Genomic DNA, 14,782 nt, shown 5'->3' on the forward strand with positions numbered 1-14,782 from the left:
CTGCAGCAGTCTGATTGGTCCTAGAACAATAGGATTCAGAATGCAGCAGTCTGATTGGTCCTAGAACAATGCAGCAGTATGATTGGTTGGCAGGAACCACTCTGAGTATATTTCAAGTGAGAACCCTGGTGTCACTTTATTCAAATCAGTATAATGACTTTCTAAATATGCCATTTCAATCACTGTTCCACTTGTACTAACATGTTTTTTAAAAAGGAATAGGAAGTATTAGCATTGTGAGGAAATTTTACAAGCACCACCAGATGTCACTGTAACATAAGAAAAGGGGAAAAAATAAATAAGAAAAGGAAGGTAACTACCGGTAACTATACAAACTTAGGCTGCCTATACGGTACACCACAGTTTTTAAGCACATTCAAAGAACATTTCGCCCCTCAAAGAATCCTGGGCACTGTAGTTTGTTAAGGGTTGCTGGGAATGATAGCTCTGTGAGGGGTAAACTACAGTGCCCAGAATTCTTTGAGGTCGAGAATGTGATTCGAATGTGCTTTAAAGATATAGTGTATTGTAAAGGCAGGTTAAGGGACGCGGGTGGCACCATGGTCTAAACTACTGAGTCTCTTGAGCTTGCTGATCGGAAGGTCAGCAGTTCGAATCCCTGCGACGGGGTGAGCTCCAGTTGTTCGGTCCCTGCTCCTGCCCACCTAGCAGTTTGAAAGCACATCAAGGGCAAATAGATAAATAGGTACTGCTCCGTCGGGAAGGTAAACGGTGTTTCCATGCACTGCTCTGGTTTACCAGAAGCAGCTTACGTAGTCATGCTGACCACATGACCCGGAAGCTGTCTGCGGACAAACCCCGACTCCCTCAGCCTATAGAGCGAGATGAGCACGCAACCCCCGAGTCATCTGCAACTGGACCTAACGGTCAGGGGTACTTTTACCTTTAAAGGCAGGTTAAGTCCCTTGCCAGATTGTGTAGGAAAAGAAAAAAAGCAGTTTGCATCGGCGACTGTGCAAGGACATGAACATGCAAGGGGCCAAAACGCTTTCAGGAAAATTCATTGTATGAACTAAATCTGCAGTTCTAACCCCGCATCCTCAGCTTCCCCCTTACACAAGGAGCTTTGTGGAGTGGCAGAGCCATTGCCACATCTGCAGCCTGGACACTCAATGTTTAATTGTTTTTAAAGTTTTTTTTCCACCCTCTGAGTGTGTTTTTAGCTGTTCTGTAAGCTGACTTGAGCCCTGTCAGGGAAAAGGGCAGGGTATCATACAAACAAACAAATAAGGGACACGATGATCAGGCCTCATCCCTGCATCAGCTCCAGGGTGGCAGACTGATCTGAACTGAGCTCAATGCCCATTGCTGGTGGCTGTGAGACCAGCTTCTTCTTCTTCTTCTTCTTCTTCTTCTTCTTCTTCTTCTTCTTCTTCTTCTTCCCAGAAAAGATCACAATATATATAATCAGAATAAAAACAACCACCCAATTAACACATGCACACCCCTAAAAAGAGCCACATTCTAAAAGGGTATAGGATGTCAAACAGATCAGCCAAAGGCCTGGTTAAAAAGGAACGTTTTTGCCTGGCGCCTAAAGATGCCAGGCGAACTTCCCTGGGGAGAGCATTCCACACACAGGGAGCCACTGCAGAGAAGACCCTGTTCTCGTGTTGTCACCCTCCGGACCTCTCGAGTTGTTTCCACTTTGGGCCCCACTACTTTGGGGCTTTCCCTTGTCAAGAAAAGCACCAGAGAGCCTTTCACTTGGCCACATGTCCAGCAGAAGGAAGGGGCAGGTGAGAACTAAGTGTAAGTGTAGTGGCACTTAGGTCACGGCATCAGCAGAGGCTGGGGGGAGGCCAGCTCAGCTGGGAGAGCCAAGCAGAGGGATGCTTCCACTGAACCCAAAACCTCCTCAGCCCAGCATAAGGGTATTTTATTTTGTTTGTTGCTCTGCCCTTCAGTTAACTTGATTTAAATATGTACTTGACCATGGGTCGGAAAACTAAGGCCCGGGGGCTGGATCCGGCCCAATCGCCTTCTAAATCTGGCCCAGGAATCAGCGTGTTTTTACATGAGTAGACTGTGTCCTTTTATTTCAAATGCATCTCCGGGTTATTTGTGGGGCATAGGAATTCGTTCATTTTTTTCTCCAAAATATAGTCTGGCCCCCCACAAGGTCTGAGGGACAGTGGACTGGCCCCCTGCTGAAAAAGTTTGCTGACCCCTGTAATTGACTAAAATGGTGCACCCAGTTTACCAGGCCGATTTAAAAAGCTTTAATTCAAGAAGTTTTTTTAAAAAACACACCTCAAGGTGGCATACATGGTTCTCTCGTTTTATTTGCACAACAACCCTGTGAGGTTGCATATCCCTGCATTGCAGAGGGTTGGACTAGATGATCCTTAATAGTCCCTTCCAACTGTCTGATTCTAAGTCCAAAAACACAAGAGCTCTGCTGGAGCAGATCAAAAGCCTATGTAGCCCAGCATTTTGTTCCCACAGTGGCTAGCCAAATCTGACTAGTTATCTAGTATGGTAATGTCACCCAAAGCAAACAAAAAAAGATTCTATTTCCCTTGTGGGGGAAGGGAAGGAATTGCCACAGCAACACTTCTTTTTCCCATGCTGCACTGGTGGTTTCACTGCTAGCCAGTTCCACAAAGGAAGATGGTTAGCATTGGTCTGGTTACCTCAGCAACAGCATCCTGTAAACACTTTTGTGTGCCCCAAAATGGCTAGAAATCCAGAGCCTTTCTCATTGGGTGCAAAAACATTTGCAGATTTTGGACACACACACACCCTCGTATCAGTTTAGGATTGACATGATTGAAAAGATGAAAGCTCAACAACTTCAACCCTAAAGAAAGCTCAACAACTTTGGGGTAAAATCCTAAGAAAAGGTTAACAACTTTGGTTGGCCCTCACAACCCCTCACTTCATCAAATTTGGCCCTCTTTGAAACAAGTTTGGACACCACTGCTGTAAGGTGACAACAGAACAGAGGGTGGGCAGCCCAGGCAGATGAGCAACCCAGGTGAGGCACAGAGGAACAGGCAGCTCCCCAGGTACCCTCAGGTACCTCAGGTGTTTGCTGGTGAGCTGCCTGTTGCTCTGTGGCTCACCTGGGCAACGACTGAATGAGCTTTAAGGTGGGGTTGCAGTTGGTTGACCTGAAAGGAAAGGGACAAGGGGAAAGGGTGGGGACTGGTGAAGAGCAGGGGTTGGTGAGGGGTCAAGGAAGGGGGGCAGGGTTTGGCAGGGCTGGCGCGCAAAGCCAGCAGCAGCAATGGCCCCTAGTTGTAGATTTTCAAATTTTATACCTCTAAATTCATCCGCGACTGTCCTGCGTTAAGGCATTCTGCATTTCCCCTCTATGAAAGCAATAATGAGCATGTATGCTAAGTGAAAGCAACACAAAGAATTACATGCCACTCTGAAAAATGTATTTAATTGAATATAAGCATGTTTTGCAAAAGTGGTCAAACGTAACACATGATATGTAATAGCCATGAAAGAATACTACAAGATTTTCTTTAAAAAAGATAGTTGACTTAGTGCATTTAAGTTTAAACCTGCAATTACGGTAAGTTTATTCTTGTACAGTATTATAGGTATTAACAATTCTTTCTTCTCAAGTTACTTGGATCCAGATTTAGTCATAGTTAGAGTAGATCCACTGAAAGGGTCTATTTTAAGTGTGATCTAGTCTGGATCCGATCCAACAATAATTTCTGTATATATCATTCCCAAAACCGAATCTCAAACATATTGTGTGCTAAAAGACATTCAGTTGCTGAACAGATATTGTAAATAGAGCATCTTTTTTTAAAGTGCTTTTAAACATGACAAATCATCAATGAAACACGAATCTTAACATGGGTAGAGAAGACAATGCAAGTCCAATATATTGACTGCCCTGAGAACTGTATGCAAAAGATGACAAAACTGCCTTTGAACGATGGAAGTAAAAGCTGCAAGGCCAATTCATGCAGAATTCAGATTTGATGTCTCAACTTTTCAGATGCGGCGAATGCAGCTGATTTGGAAATTGGGGAGGAGAAGCATTTTAGCAGAAGGGAAAGGAGGGAGTGTGATGCTCTGGCACCCACAAAAGATGGAAACGGTGACTAATGTTTGGATATCACAGTAACACTTCAACAAAAGGTATTTTGTGCATCTAATGAAAATGATCGCTTGCCATCCTTATCCACATGGTCTGTAATGTTACACTGAAGGCTTAATGAGAATGATTTACTGATTTGTACTTCTCCAGAGGCACTGGCAGTATAAGAACTGATAGTATGACTTGCATATTAGAGGCCTTAATTGTGGGACTTTGCATGAGCAAATTCTTCTCTCTGCAGACTTAAGCCAGATTTCTCATGTCACTCTCCCCTTAGCCAGTGCAAAATACCTGACCTAACCTTTAAACAGAATCTTGGCTTAGCATATTCTGGCAGTGTTAATGCAGTCCAAAGCCTCCACTAACACTAGGGTGACATATGCCACCATTTGGCAGAGGTTCAGCCCCTAATAGAGGCAGTTAGCAGCGCGTACACCGCAATGGGTTTTTAGCACTGCTTTAGATGCCTGTTTCTCAGAGAATATTTGTCTTCCATGCTTTTCCTTGATGCACCTTTGCTGCCCTATATAAAATAAAATAGAGCTCAGCATGTATCAGGAAAATTAATTTGTGAAAACAGCAGTGGCCACCCAAACAGAAGACATTTGCACAAATCACCTTGTTCTTTTTCTTTCCAGGCTGTTGGTGCAATTCAGTGGTATACTAGCAAATTCAGGTGGCACAATAAGAAGTGATCTGGCACTTTTGCACAACAAACCCAATCCCCTCCCCAAATCAGATCTTTTGCAGTAAGGAAAGCAATGCCCTGAGAAGTATGGGATAACAATTGCCTGTCACAATGTCATATAAACGCCTCCCCCCCCAAAAAAAAACCCCCAAAACAGAATGCTCTGGAAACAGCCAATGTTATACAACCTCCCCATTAAATTTGTGTAAATAAATCGTGGTGAATGTTCAATAGATGCTGGGTTGCAACTGATGTAACATATGCAAGTACATTTCTGAGCCGTTTACAGCACGATCCTATACATGTCAACTCAGAAGCATGTCCTGTTGAGTAATGGGACTTATTCTCGGGTAAGTGTGCCTATGATTGCAACTTTATAATCAAGTTGTTCAGTAAAGTTTTTGCTCTTGTTTTCCCCATTTACACATCACAGCGGGGAGAAAAATGCAATGCCTTCCCCCATATTCTGTATGCCCTAGAAGTTGTGCTACTCAGTTAACTCTTTCCTCCTAACCAGTTAGAAATTATTCCCTAAGAAAGAAACCTCACAGAAATCATACACAAACTTCTAGAGACTCCTAATTAAGAAATGCAAATTTTACTACGCAAAATTTGTATTTTGCATAGTAAAAATCACCCTGAGGTGACTTTTCCTCCCTTTTGCATGGCATACAAACACACCATTTCGCGATGAACCCTGGCATTTAGGAGTTTCCAAAGACATCTTTGTAAAGGTCTGCAAGACCATGTGAGCTTCGTTGGCACAGGGAAACCAAACTGTGGTCCTCCGGCTTCTTAATTTTCCCCAGGGTCTCTGTTGTCATGGCACCAATCTTTATTTTTAAAGTACAGAAATGCAATTTTGTTGAGAGCTGTTAATTGAAAGGACTGCACCCAGAAGCAATATACTCCCTTTTGAGTACCAAGTGTTGGAGACAACAACAGGGGATGATAACTATGACCTTCATGCCATGCTTATGAGTTTTAGCTCCCAGAGGCATTAGGCTGAAGGGAACAAAACTCTGGACTACATGATACAGGAATGTAACCTGCATGTTCTTATTTACAGCACCAGCCTTGTTATACTCCTTTGGTCCTGGACAGCCCTTCTATGTTCTGATGCTCTGATAACAAGGGGAGTAAAACAAAAAAGGCTGCAAGGACACCAAACTTCCCCAAACACAACATAGTGTTGCACGGAATGGCACAAGGATTGGTGTTGTGGTCATGCAGACCCACGGTAAGCAATCATCCAGCCAACAGTCACAGCGCAGATGTGTTTGGATCTTACAACAATGCAACTTCCCTGCTAACGTGACAACCCTCTTTCAAGAGCTTGGATAGGCAAGCGTGCTTTTAAAAATACCCAACAGCCAACACTTAAAGCAGAAAACCTTTTGCAATCACAGCGTAAGAGTCACGAGTGCAATACCATATGGACATCTTAATTATTATTATTATTATTATTATTTTTGCATACTTGGGGTGTACTGGTGAAACCTGCAACAAAATATGTTCCACTGTGGATTGCTCCAGGTCAGGACACCAGCCAGCCAGGTCCTCTTCTATGATAGGATCTATTCCATTCCGTTCTGCTTCACCCCACACTTTGATTTGTTTTTGTTTTAAAAACCAACTATTGGTCAGCATTTTATGCTCACAGAGGATGCTCAGTTGTCAGTGGTCTGTGCTTCCCCTCCCACTATCGGTTTTTTCCATAAAGATTTTAGTACTTCTGTAAATCTCAGGCTTCCCCCAAGCTTCTTCTCTACAGGGATGATGTTTGCATAAGGACCCATAAATGGTGAGTTTAATAAACTTCTACTGAACTCAACATGGAAACTCCATTAGATTTAGTTAAAATCTCCACAACCTGCTTAAGGTAAAGGGGTAAAGGGACCCCTGACCATTAGATCCAGTTGTGACCGACTCTGGGGTTGTGGCGCTCATCTCGCTTTATTGGCCGAGGGAGCCAGCGTACAGCTTCCGGGTCATGTGGCCAGCAAGACTAAGCTGCTTCTGGTGAACCAGAGCAGTGCACGGAAATGGCGTTTACCTTCCCGCCGGAGCGGTACCTATTTATCTACTTGTACTTTGACGTGCTTTCGAACTCAACAGGGAAACTCCATTAGTTTTGTTTAAAATCTCCACAACCTGCTTACTGCTTACTTAATAAACAAGACAAACGAACGTACTTGTTGGCTTAGTCACCAATAAGGAATAGATTTTCCACTACTCCATGCTCCTTTAATGCCAGCCAGACCCTTCAAAGGAGCTCCGATATCTGAAAGATGGCCCCTTGAGAAAACCTCCCGCACGGAAGCAAATGTACAGCTGAGATGAGTTTCTACTCTGGGTCTCTGGGATCTCTTCCAGCCTCCATGAGGCACAGGTTATGCATGCCGGGAATGCACTGCCATATAGCTGCCCTCAGGTTTCCCAAGGCCCAGGCCCATTCCAAAATACAGGAAACTTGAAACCAAGGACCTTCATCGTGTAGGAACAAAGTGAACATGCTCCAAAACTCAGTGCAGAGCCCATCTTTTTCATGCAGAAGGTCCCAGCTAGGACAATGCCTGCCTAAAACCCTGGAGAGCCCGAGCCAGTCGGTGTAAACACTGCTAAATGAATGACCAAGTGACCAATTCAGAATCAAGAGAGTTGGAAGGGACCATAATGATCATAGAGTCCAACCCAAACCTGGGTCTCCAGCTGTTTTCGGACTACACTTCCCATCATCCCTGACCACTGGTCCCGCTAGCTAGGGATGATGGGAGTTGTAGTCCAAAAGCAGCCAAAGTCCCAAGTTTGGGAGACCCCATATCTAGTCCAACCCCCTGCAATGTAGGAATATACAGCTGCCCCTTACGGGGGATCAAACCTTGGCATTATCAGCGCCATGATCTATAATCCATGTTGCTATAATGCTGCTTCGCATACAGCTACAACAATACAAGGCAAAATAGGGGAGTGAGGTTTTGGTTTCCCCAGATATCATTTGCGCTGATACTCAGTGCTCAGGTGTGGCCTAGTTAATATTAGATATTTGATTTATGACATGTTCCAGTGTCGGGGCTCATATGTTCATGCCACACCTCCACGTAGCTGAGGGCTACGCTTAGTCCTACCATGCACAGAAGTGCAGATCTATCTGAATCATCATCATTAGCATTGTCAGTAATGGCGAGCTTCTTGAAGTTGCTCGCTATTAACAGCACATATAGGTGCCTAAACCTACGGCAGGGCCAGAAATCGCCCTAACACACATATATAATATATAAACACGTATATAAACTGCAGGAGAAACATGGCACATGAACATGCGATTCCATCCTCAATCACAGCTTTTCACTTTATACATTCATACTGGAAACGCATACAGAAGTTCTCTCTCAGCACCTTTCCAAAGGAACCCATGGGACTGAACACCCTACACACAGCTTTCCCTCAAAGAAGCCTAGTATTTGTAGTTTCTTCTTCACAGAGCTACAATTCCCTGCGCCCTTAACAAGCTATGTTTCCCAGGGTTCTTTGGAGGAAGACACATGCTTTATATGTATGTTCAGCCCAACAGAGTTCTACCCCCAAATGTAAGGTTTCCCACTACCACAAATGGGCAGCTTTTGAGGCACTGAGATGGACTGAGACCTTAGAATGGCGGCAGACAGACTGCAGAATCTTCCTGTGCCCCCCATGCTTATTGATCCAGATCAACCACCCCTCTGACAATTTTTCTTGGGGAGATGGAGGGGGAATAATCTTGCATTCAAGGGCAAAACACCATGGCTTGTTTGGAATTTGAACCCAAGGCCTCTTGCAGCCTAAGCGCATATATATATATATATATATATCCTCAATCGAAAAATTCCTAATATTCAACTGCGGTTTATCAGCAACTGCGATGTCATCATCCAAGCGTTTCAGAGAATGTTTTACTTTTGTAAAGTTCAGCATTATTTCTCTTTTACAAATATTGGCTGTCTTAGCTGTATAGATGAACCGCATTCCTATATCTTATATTCCAGCAATACTGAATGATAAGGATATGATCAGCATTCCATCAGCCTCAGATGGCATATATTACAAAAGTGCAAAACTGTTCTGCGAAATAAAGCAAGCAAGGAAAGAAACAGCTCTGCATAGGCTGCTGTTCCTTCCTACAAATATGTTCCGACTTTAAAATAGAGGAATTTTCCAGCAAAACCAAAACCACAGTTTGTCTTTCTTTCACAACAAGTGACCCTCTTCCAAATAATCCCTTTTAGGAACTCAAAATGCCTAACATAGGGACACTGTCAGGTGTGCGTTATAAAATACAATGTAAAAATATATTTCTATTTAAACATCAGTTGTATTTATTAACATCCCTTTTGCAGCCAAGACCCTGCAGAGTCTTGGACCAGTGCAGACATTTTTCTGCTGTAAAGCATCAAGAGCAATACCTACAAAACAAAAAAGTGCAAAAGTGCATTGACTGAAGTGCAATATGATAGCCAGTGTCAAAAAGTGAAAAAAATAATTTGTATGATTGAAATATATATTTCGTAGTCTGCTGCAAGAGTTGATTCAAAGCAATAAAAGAAATTGGCTTGGCTCTCCCTGACTGTCTTTTCCGCCGTGATTTATGCATTTGGTTGCAACTCAGTGTAGGCTATAGCCCTTTATCCTTTTAACTCTCTTCTATAAATAGCTTTTGTGCCGATCACTTGTTACTCTTTTATTTCGAAGGATCTGTGCCATTCCGAAGGGTTTCTTTGGTGCCTCTGGAAGGAGAGAAATGCCAAAGGAGGACAGGGCCGGAGAACTGCAAATAGCTCTTTCCATCTCCTCGCTTTGCTTAGATGAAGTGAATCCAGCTCTCTTCGCACTCCCTGGGCATCTTGAGTTCGTGACTCCGACAGGTGAGGGCGAAGTTCTTCCCTCGGTTGTTATCCCAGTACTCCTGCCCGTTGACTCGGTACAGCACTGCAAACTCAACCACTGAGCTCAGCTGGAGGAGGAACGGCGCCACGGGGAGGAAGAAAGTGAAGACATCTGCCTGGGCCTGCCCCTCCTTCCCAGGAACGCTGCTGTGCCACTGGGCACTGACTTCGTGCTGAACCCTCCAACGGTTGAAGGTGTATCTCACAGCCACCTGCTTCTCAAAGGCCAGGTTGACCACTTGGACGGTGCCGTTCAGACCCAGATCTGAGCTGGTCACCCGCTCGAGGCAAACCAGCTGCTGCTGCAGGCGGCTATGGAAGTCCTCGCAGTCCGCAGGCTGCTGGAAGTCCGGCACCAGGCACTGCATGGTGAACTCCAGGTCCAGCCTGCTACAGCAAAGGTCGGAATTGATGGACAGCCTGGAGAGAACGTGCAGAGGGATGGAGGGATCTTCCCCCACCTGGAACACTTTCACCTCGGCCAGATCCAGGCCCAGAGCGTCGGCAAAGCGGACTTTGTTCCGGCGGGTGCTACACCCTGGGACGCGGCACGGCGCCATCATACTCCTCCTCCTCTCCGGAGAGCTGGGCAAGGACCTGGCCCGGCGACGCATGATGGGCCTAAGGTGCGGGTCGCAGGTTGCCACCACGGCGCTCTGAGGATGCTTCTGCTGCGTCTCCTCGGAGACGGAGACACTCGGGAGACTGGTGCTGCTGCCGCCATGCTGGTACCGCCTTCTCTCCGTGTTCCGGGCCTCTTCTTCCCGCAGCATGTTCTGGTAGAGGTCAGAGAGGTAGCTGGGAGTCCTCCGAGGAGCCCTCGACGCCATGTGCTCTGGCGGCTGAGCAGCTTGAGCAGGCAGCGACCCTCCTGTCGACAGCTTCTGCCGAGACATGGAGAAGGCTCCAGCAGAGAGACACACTGATCGGCAGGGCCCAGTGGTTGCTTTTTAAGGAGCAATTAGCGGCTTCTGGGGAGGTGGCACTTAGTGGCCCAGCGTTTTAGCCTTCAGATGCTGAAGGACCCAGGGCAATGATGCTGAGTGACAGGCGTCTCAAGGCTGTCGCACAGGCTGCAGGGCGAGTCGAGGCTGTCGCACTGGATGCTGGAGGCCTGGGTGCTGTCGCAAACGCTGGTCACCGACTGGAGGCTGTCTCTCTGGACGCTGGATGTGTCAAGACTGTCACAGAGGCTGAAGACAGGCCGGAGGCTGCTGCGGAAGAGGTTGAGAGAGTCGAGGCTGTCACCCTGGTTGAGGCTGTCTTGCAGGAAGCTGAAAGATGCCAAACTGTCTGGGTAGCCAGAGAGGGAATCGAGGCTGTCGCTCTGGATACTGGAGGAACCCAGAGCGCTCCCTGGGCTGGAAGGGGCTTGGAGGCTGTTGGGCTTCGGGGAAAGGGAGTCGAGGCTGTCGGACAAGCTAGAGGGAGTCTGCAGGCCGCCTCCTCCAGCGATGGGAGCCTGGAGACTGTCGGCTGGGATGGCGTTGCTGCTGGAAGATGGATGGGGGCTCCGGCTGGAGGCGGAGTCCGCGTTTGGCGACTCTGGACCCCACATCCAACTGCGCGCTGGCTGTCCCCGGCCCCGCGCGCAGCAGGCGCGAATTGAACGGGGGTCGGCAGGTTTTCGCTCCGCACCAGGCAGGCGCGCACAGCGACGCGGGCAGGCAGGCGGTTGCTAGCGGATCTTGTCGCTCTCTGCGGCCGCCCAGCTGATTCCGGCGTAAAAAGGGGGGAAAGAGAGAGATGTGGACGCTTTGTAACCGGGGGGAAGTGGGAGCACGCCCTCTGTGACGCCAGGGCCCGCCCGGACATTGCAATTGGCAGCAGCCGCGGCCACGCCGCTTGTCCGGGTGCCCGCCCCGCGGCTCCGCGTGCGCGCAGGGAATCGGCCCGCGGCTGCGCGCGAGCAGTGAGGGAAGCCGGCGGTGCCCTTCCTCCTGCCCTTACTCCCTGGGAGGCGGGGAGGGAATGGGAGTCAAAAATGCAAGAAAGCAAAAGCAGCCCGGGGAATAGAGGGGTGAAGCATGCAGCGCACAGAGAGGAAGCGTAAAGGGGAAAAAACAAGGTGGAGCAAAGGAGGGGAAATAGCTGGAGAGGTACAGTTTGCAAAATAAAAATTGCATTGGCTGGCAAACGGAACACGAGTCTGGGGTCGTGAGATCAGGATGCACGGCAGCAAGGCGTTTTGGACTACCACTCCCATCAAGCCCCAGTAAGCACCCCCGAGAGTAATCCCTCCTTTCTCACGCATGAGAACGTGGAGGTCTTGGGTGGAGCCAATGGCAACGAAATGCGGGGACCAGGATCCTATGGAGGTGGCCGTGCATGTCTCTCTGCTGGGGCGCGAATTCCAAGAAAACTGAAAGGGAAACTCCATCGCCGCCGCCACCTCCGCCTTGTGCTTTGAATAGGTGCGGGTGTGAGCTTCTCGGCATTCGCTTGCACTACAACCCCCATCATCCCTGGCCGTGGCTGATGGGAATTGGAGTCGAAGGGCAACCGCAGGGCCGCACGTGCCCCATCCTCGGACTGCATTCCTATGCGCCCTTGCATTGTACGCTATTTAGCTCAACGGACTTATTTACCAGGAGACAGGGGCGCCGACTTATAAAAAATATTGGGGGGGCCCATACTGGGGTCCTGCCCCGGGAAGTTTTATAAGATCCGCTCCCGGCCCGTTGCTGCTGCTGCCGCCCGCCTCGTGGCCCCCTCGCCAGCTGAGGGAGGGAGAGAGACCGAGAAGGAGAGAGATGCGTGGTGGGCAAGGCAAGTGCCCGCCGCGCCTCGCCTCCCACTGCCCCTCGTGCCGGCCGCCCCCTCCCCTCCCTTCCCCGCCTGCACTCGCTCGCTCGCCCTCCTCACCCCAGCTCTTGGCCGTTCGCCCCAGGAACTCGCCGCTGTTGGGGTTGTAGATGAACCTCCGCCACTCGGCCATAGACTGGCTGAAGGGCTTCTCCTCCTCCTTGGCCATAGTGCGCGCGCGAGAGAGAGAGAGAGAGGCTGGAAAGAGAGAGGGAGCTCGGCGGTTCGCGGGCGGCGGTTTTTCCCCTGCCGAAACAACAGCGGCTCCTCAGAACCGCTAAGTAACTCTCCCTCAGGCGCCCGGCGGGAGAGCAGAAGAGAGGAAAAGGAAAGAGGGGCTGGGCCAGTCGCACGCACCGAGCAAAACTACTCGCGCCGCCTCTTTTACTACCGTAATAATTATTTGTTTTAACTCATTACTGAATGTATTTTAAAAGGTAACTATCATCAAACAAGGAAAATAAAAAATACCAACATAATTTTGTGATTTTACAAAGCATAATATAACTACCGTATTTTTCGCTCTATAACACGCACCTGACCATAACACGCACATTGTTTTTAGAGGAGGAAAACAAGGGAAAAAAACATTCTGAATGAAACAGTGGATGTATCATTTTTGTGCTTCATGCTGTGGCCACAGACATGTGATCTGATTGTGAATTTGGGGTGACCCAATGCAAAAATCCTGAGGATCCATGTGGATCCATGTTTTGTAACCACGTTTTTGCACCATTGCAGCCCCAGGCAACAGTGGGTGCGTGATTTTTGGGGGGCAGGCTGTAGCCATGGACATGCTATGTGCTCTGATGGTGAATTTGGGCTGACCCAATGCAAAGATCCTGAGGATCCATGTGGATCCATGTTTTGTAACCACGTTTTTGCACCATTGCAGCCCCAGGCAACAGTGGGTGCGTGATTTTGGGGGGGCAGGCTGTAGCCATGGACATGCTATGTGATCTGATGGTGAATTTGGGCTGACCCAATGCAAAGATCCTGAGGATCCATGTGGATCCATGCTTTTTAACCACATTTTAAGTGGGGAGGGAAGGAAAAACACAGAAGGGACACGGAGCAGGAGAGGGGTGTGCAGAGAAGCAGCTGGCTAAGAATGCAGGAGAGGGGTATAACAGGAGGAGGGAGGAAAGGAAGGCAAAAGTTTTCCCTCACCTACCCACCCAAGTCAGCCAGCTCGCGCTCTCTCTCTCGCTCTCTCTCTCTCCCTCCTGCACGGAGCACAGAGACACACTCTGCTTTCCCTCTGCCTGGAGGGGAGGGGCTTTCCCTGCTCTTTGTTCCGTTTGAGCAAACACAGCAAGGAAACAGAGCAGGGTGGGCAGTAAGACCCTGAGGCAGAATGCCGGAAAAATACGGTAATAATTTTCTTAAATTATTGGGGGGGCGGAGCCCCCCCAAACGAATTTTTGAGGGGGCTCGGGCCCCCTCAGGCCCCATGGAGTCGGTGCCTATGTATCTGAAGAAGTGTGCATGCACACGAAAGCTCATACCAAGAGCTAACTTAGTTGGTCTTTAAGGTGCTACTGGAAGGAATTTTTTTTGTTTTGACTATGGCAGACCAACGCGGCTGCCTATCTGTAACTGGTTTACCTTTGACATTGTAGCATCAGTGGCTATTATTATTATTTCGTTTCTTAAAAGCAATCGCTCGGTTCCTGACAAGAAAACCAACCCCCTCCCCCCACTTCTTGATTAGGTTCGCTGCTGCCACCAAGTGGATATCTTTATTTTTCCCTCTACTAAAAAAGCCCTTTAACCTTCTTGGTTTTATTTGGCCCAACATACCCCTAATAATGGTTAAGAGTCGCCTGGCACTTTGGCATGGAGCAAGTTTTTCCAAAACAAAAGTATGTTCTTTCTTAATCTTTCAGTAAAGCAACGAGTGAAATAGTTGTGTAGTCCCGTCCCCCCCGTCCCCCGAGAAAATGACTGAGGAGGTTGGAACTAACATTATAGTCAACCGACCAGATGCTAAGTGTGGGTGGGTATATTCAAGGCCGTTCCTGCCCATCACTAAAAGGCCCATCTTTAAACCAGACTTGGGAGTTGGAGAGGACCTCAAGGGTCAAATCCAGTCCAACCCCCCCCCCCCCAATGCAGGAATCTCAGATAATGCATCCATAACAGATGGCCACCCAAGCTCTGTTTAGAAACCTCCAAGGAAGGTTGTCCTTCACTCAGAGGAATGGACACCCTGCCCGTGGAGGAGAAAGGAAGCATAAAAATGAAATGAACAATTACAGAATTTGTACTGGAGCA

The 14,782-nt window shown here is 48.0% G+C and overlaps 1 protein-coding gene across 1 annotated transcript; it reads right to left on the reverse strand.

The window, feature by feature from the left end:
• Nucleotides 1-3,399: 3,399 nt before the first annotated feature.
• Nucleotides 3,400-10,596, reverse strand: PPP1R3D (protein phosphatase 1 regulatory subunit 3D; the record flags this gene model as incomplete). Its single annotated transcript, XM_083744654.1, has 2 exons — nt 3,400-6,651; nt 6,933-10,596. One exon carries the CDS (start codon nt 10,594-10,596, stop codon nt 9,616-9,618), a length of 981 nt encoding a protein of 326 aa, XP_083600780.1. The 3' UTR covers nt 3,400-6,651; nt 6,933-9,615.
• Between the last annotated feature and the right edge of the window lie 4,186 nt (nt 10,597-14,782).

The sequence above is a fragment of the Podarcis gaigeae genome (genome assembly GCF_964106915.1).
Source record: "Podarcis gaigeae genome assembly, chromosome: 6".
Lineage (NCBI taxonomy): Eukaryota > Metazoa > Chordata > Lepidosauria > Squamata > Lacertidae > Podarcis > Podarcis gaigeae.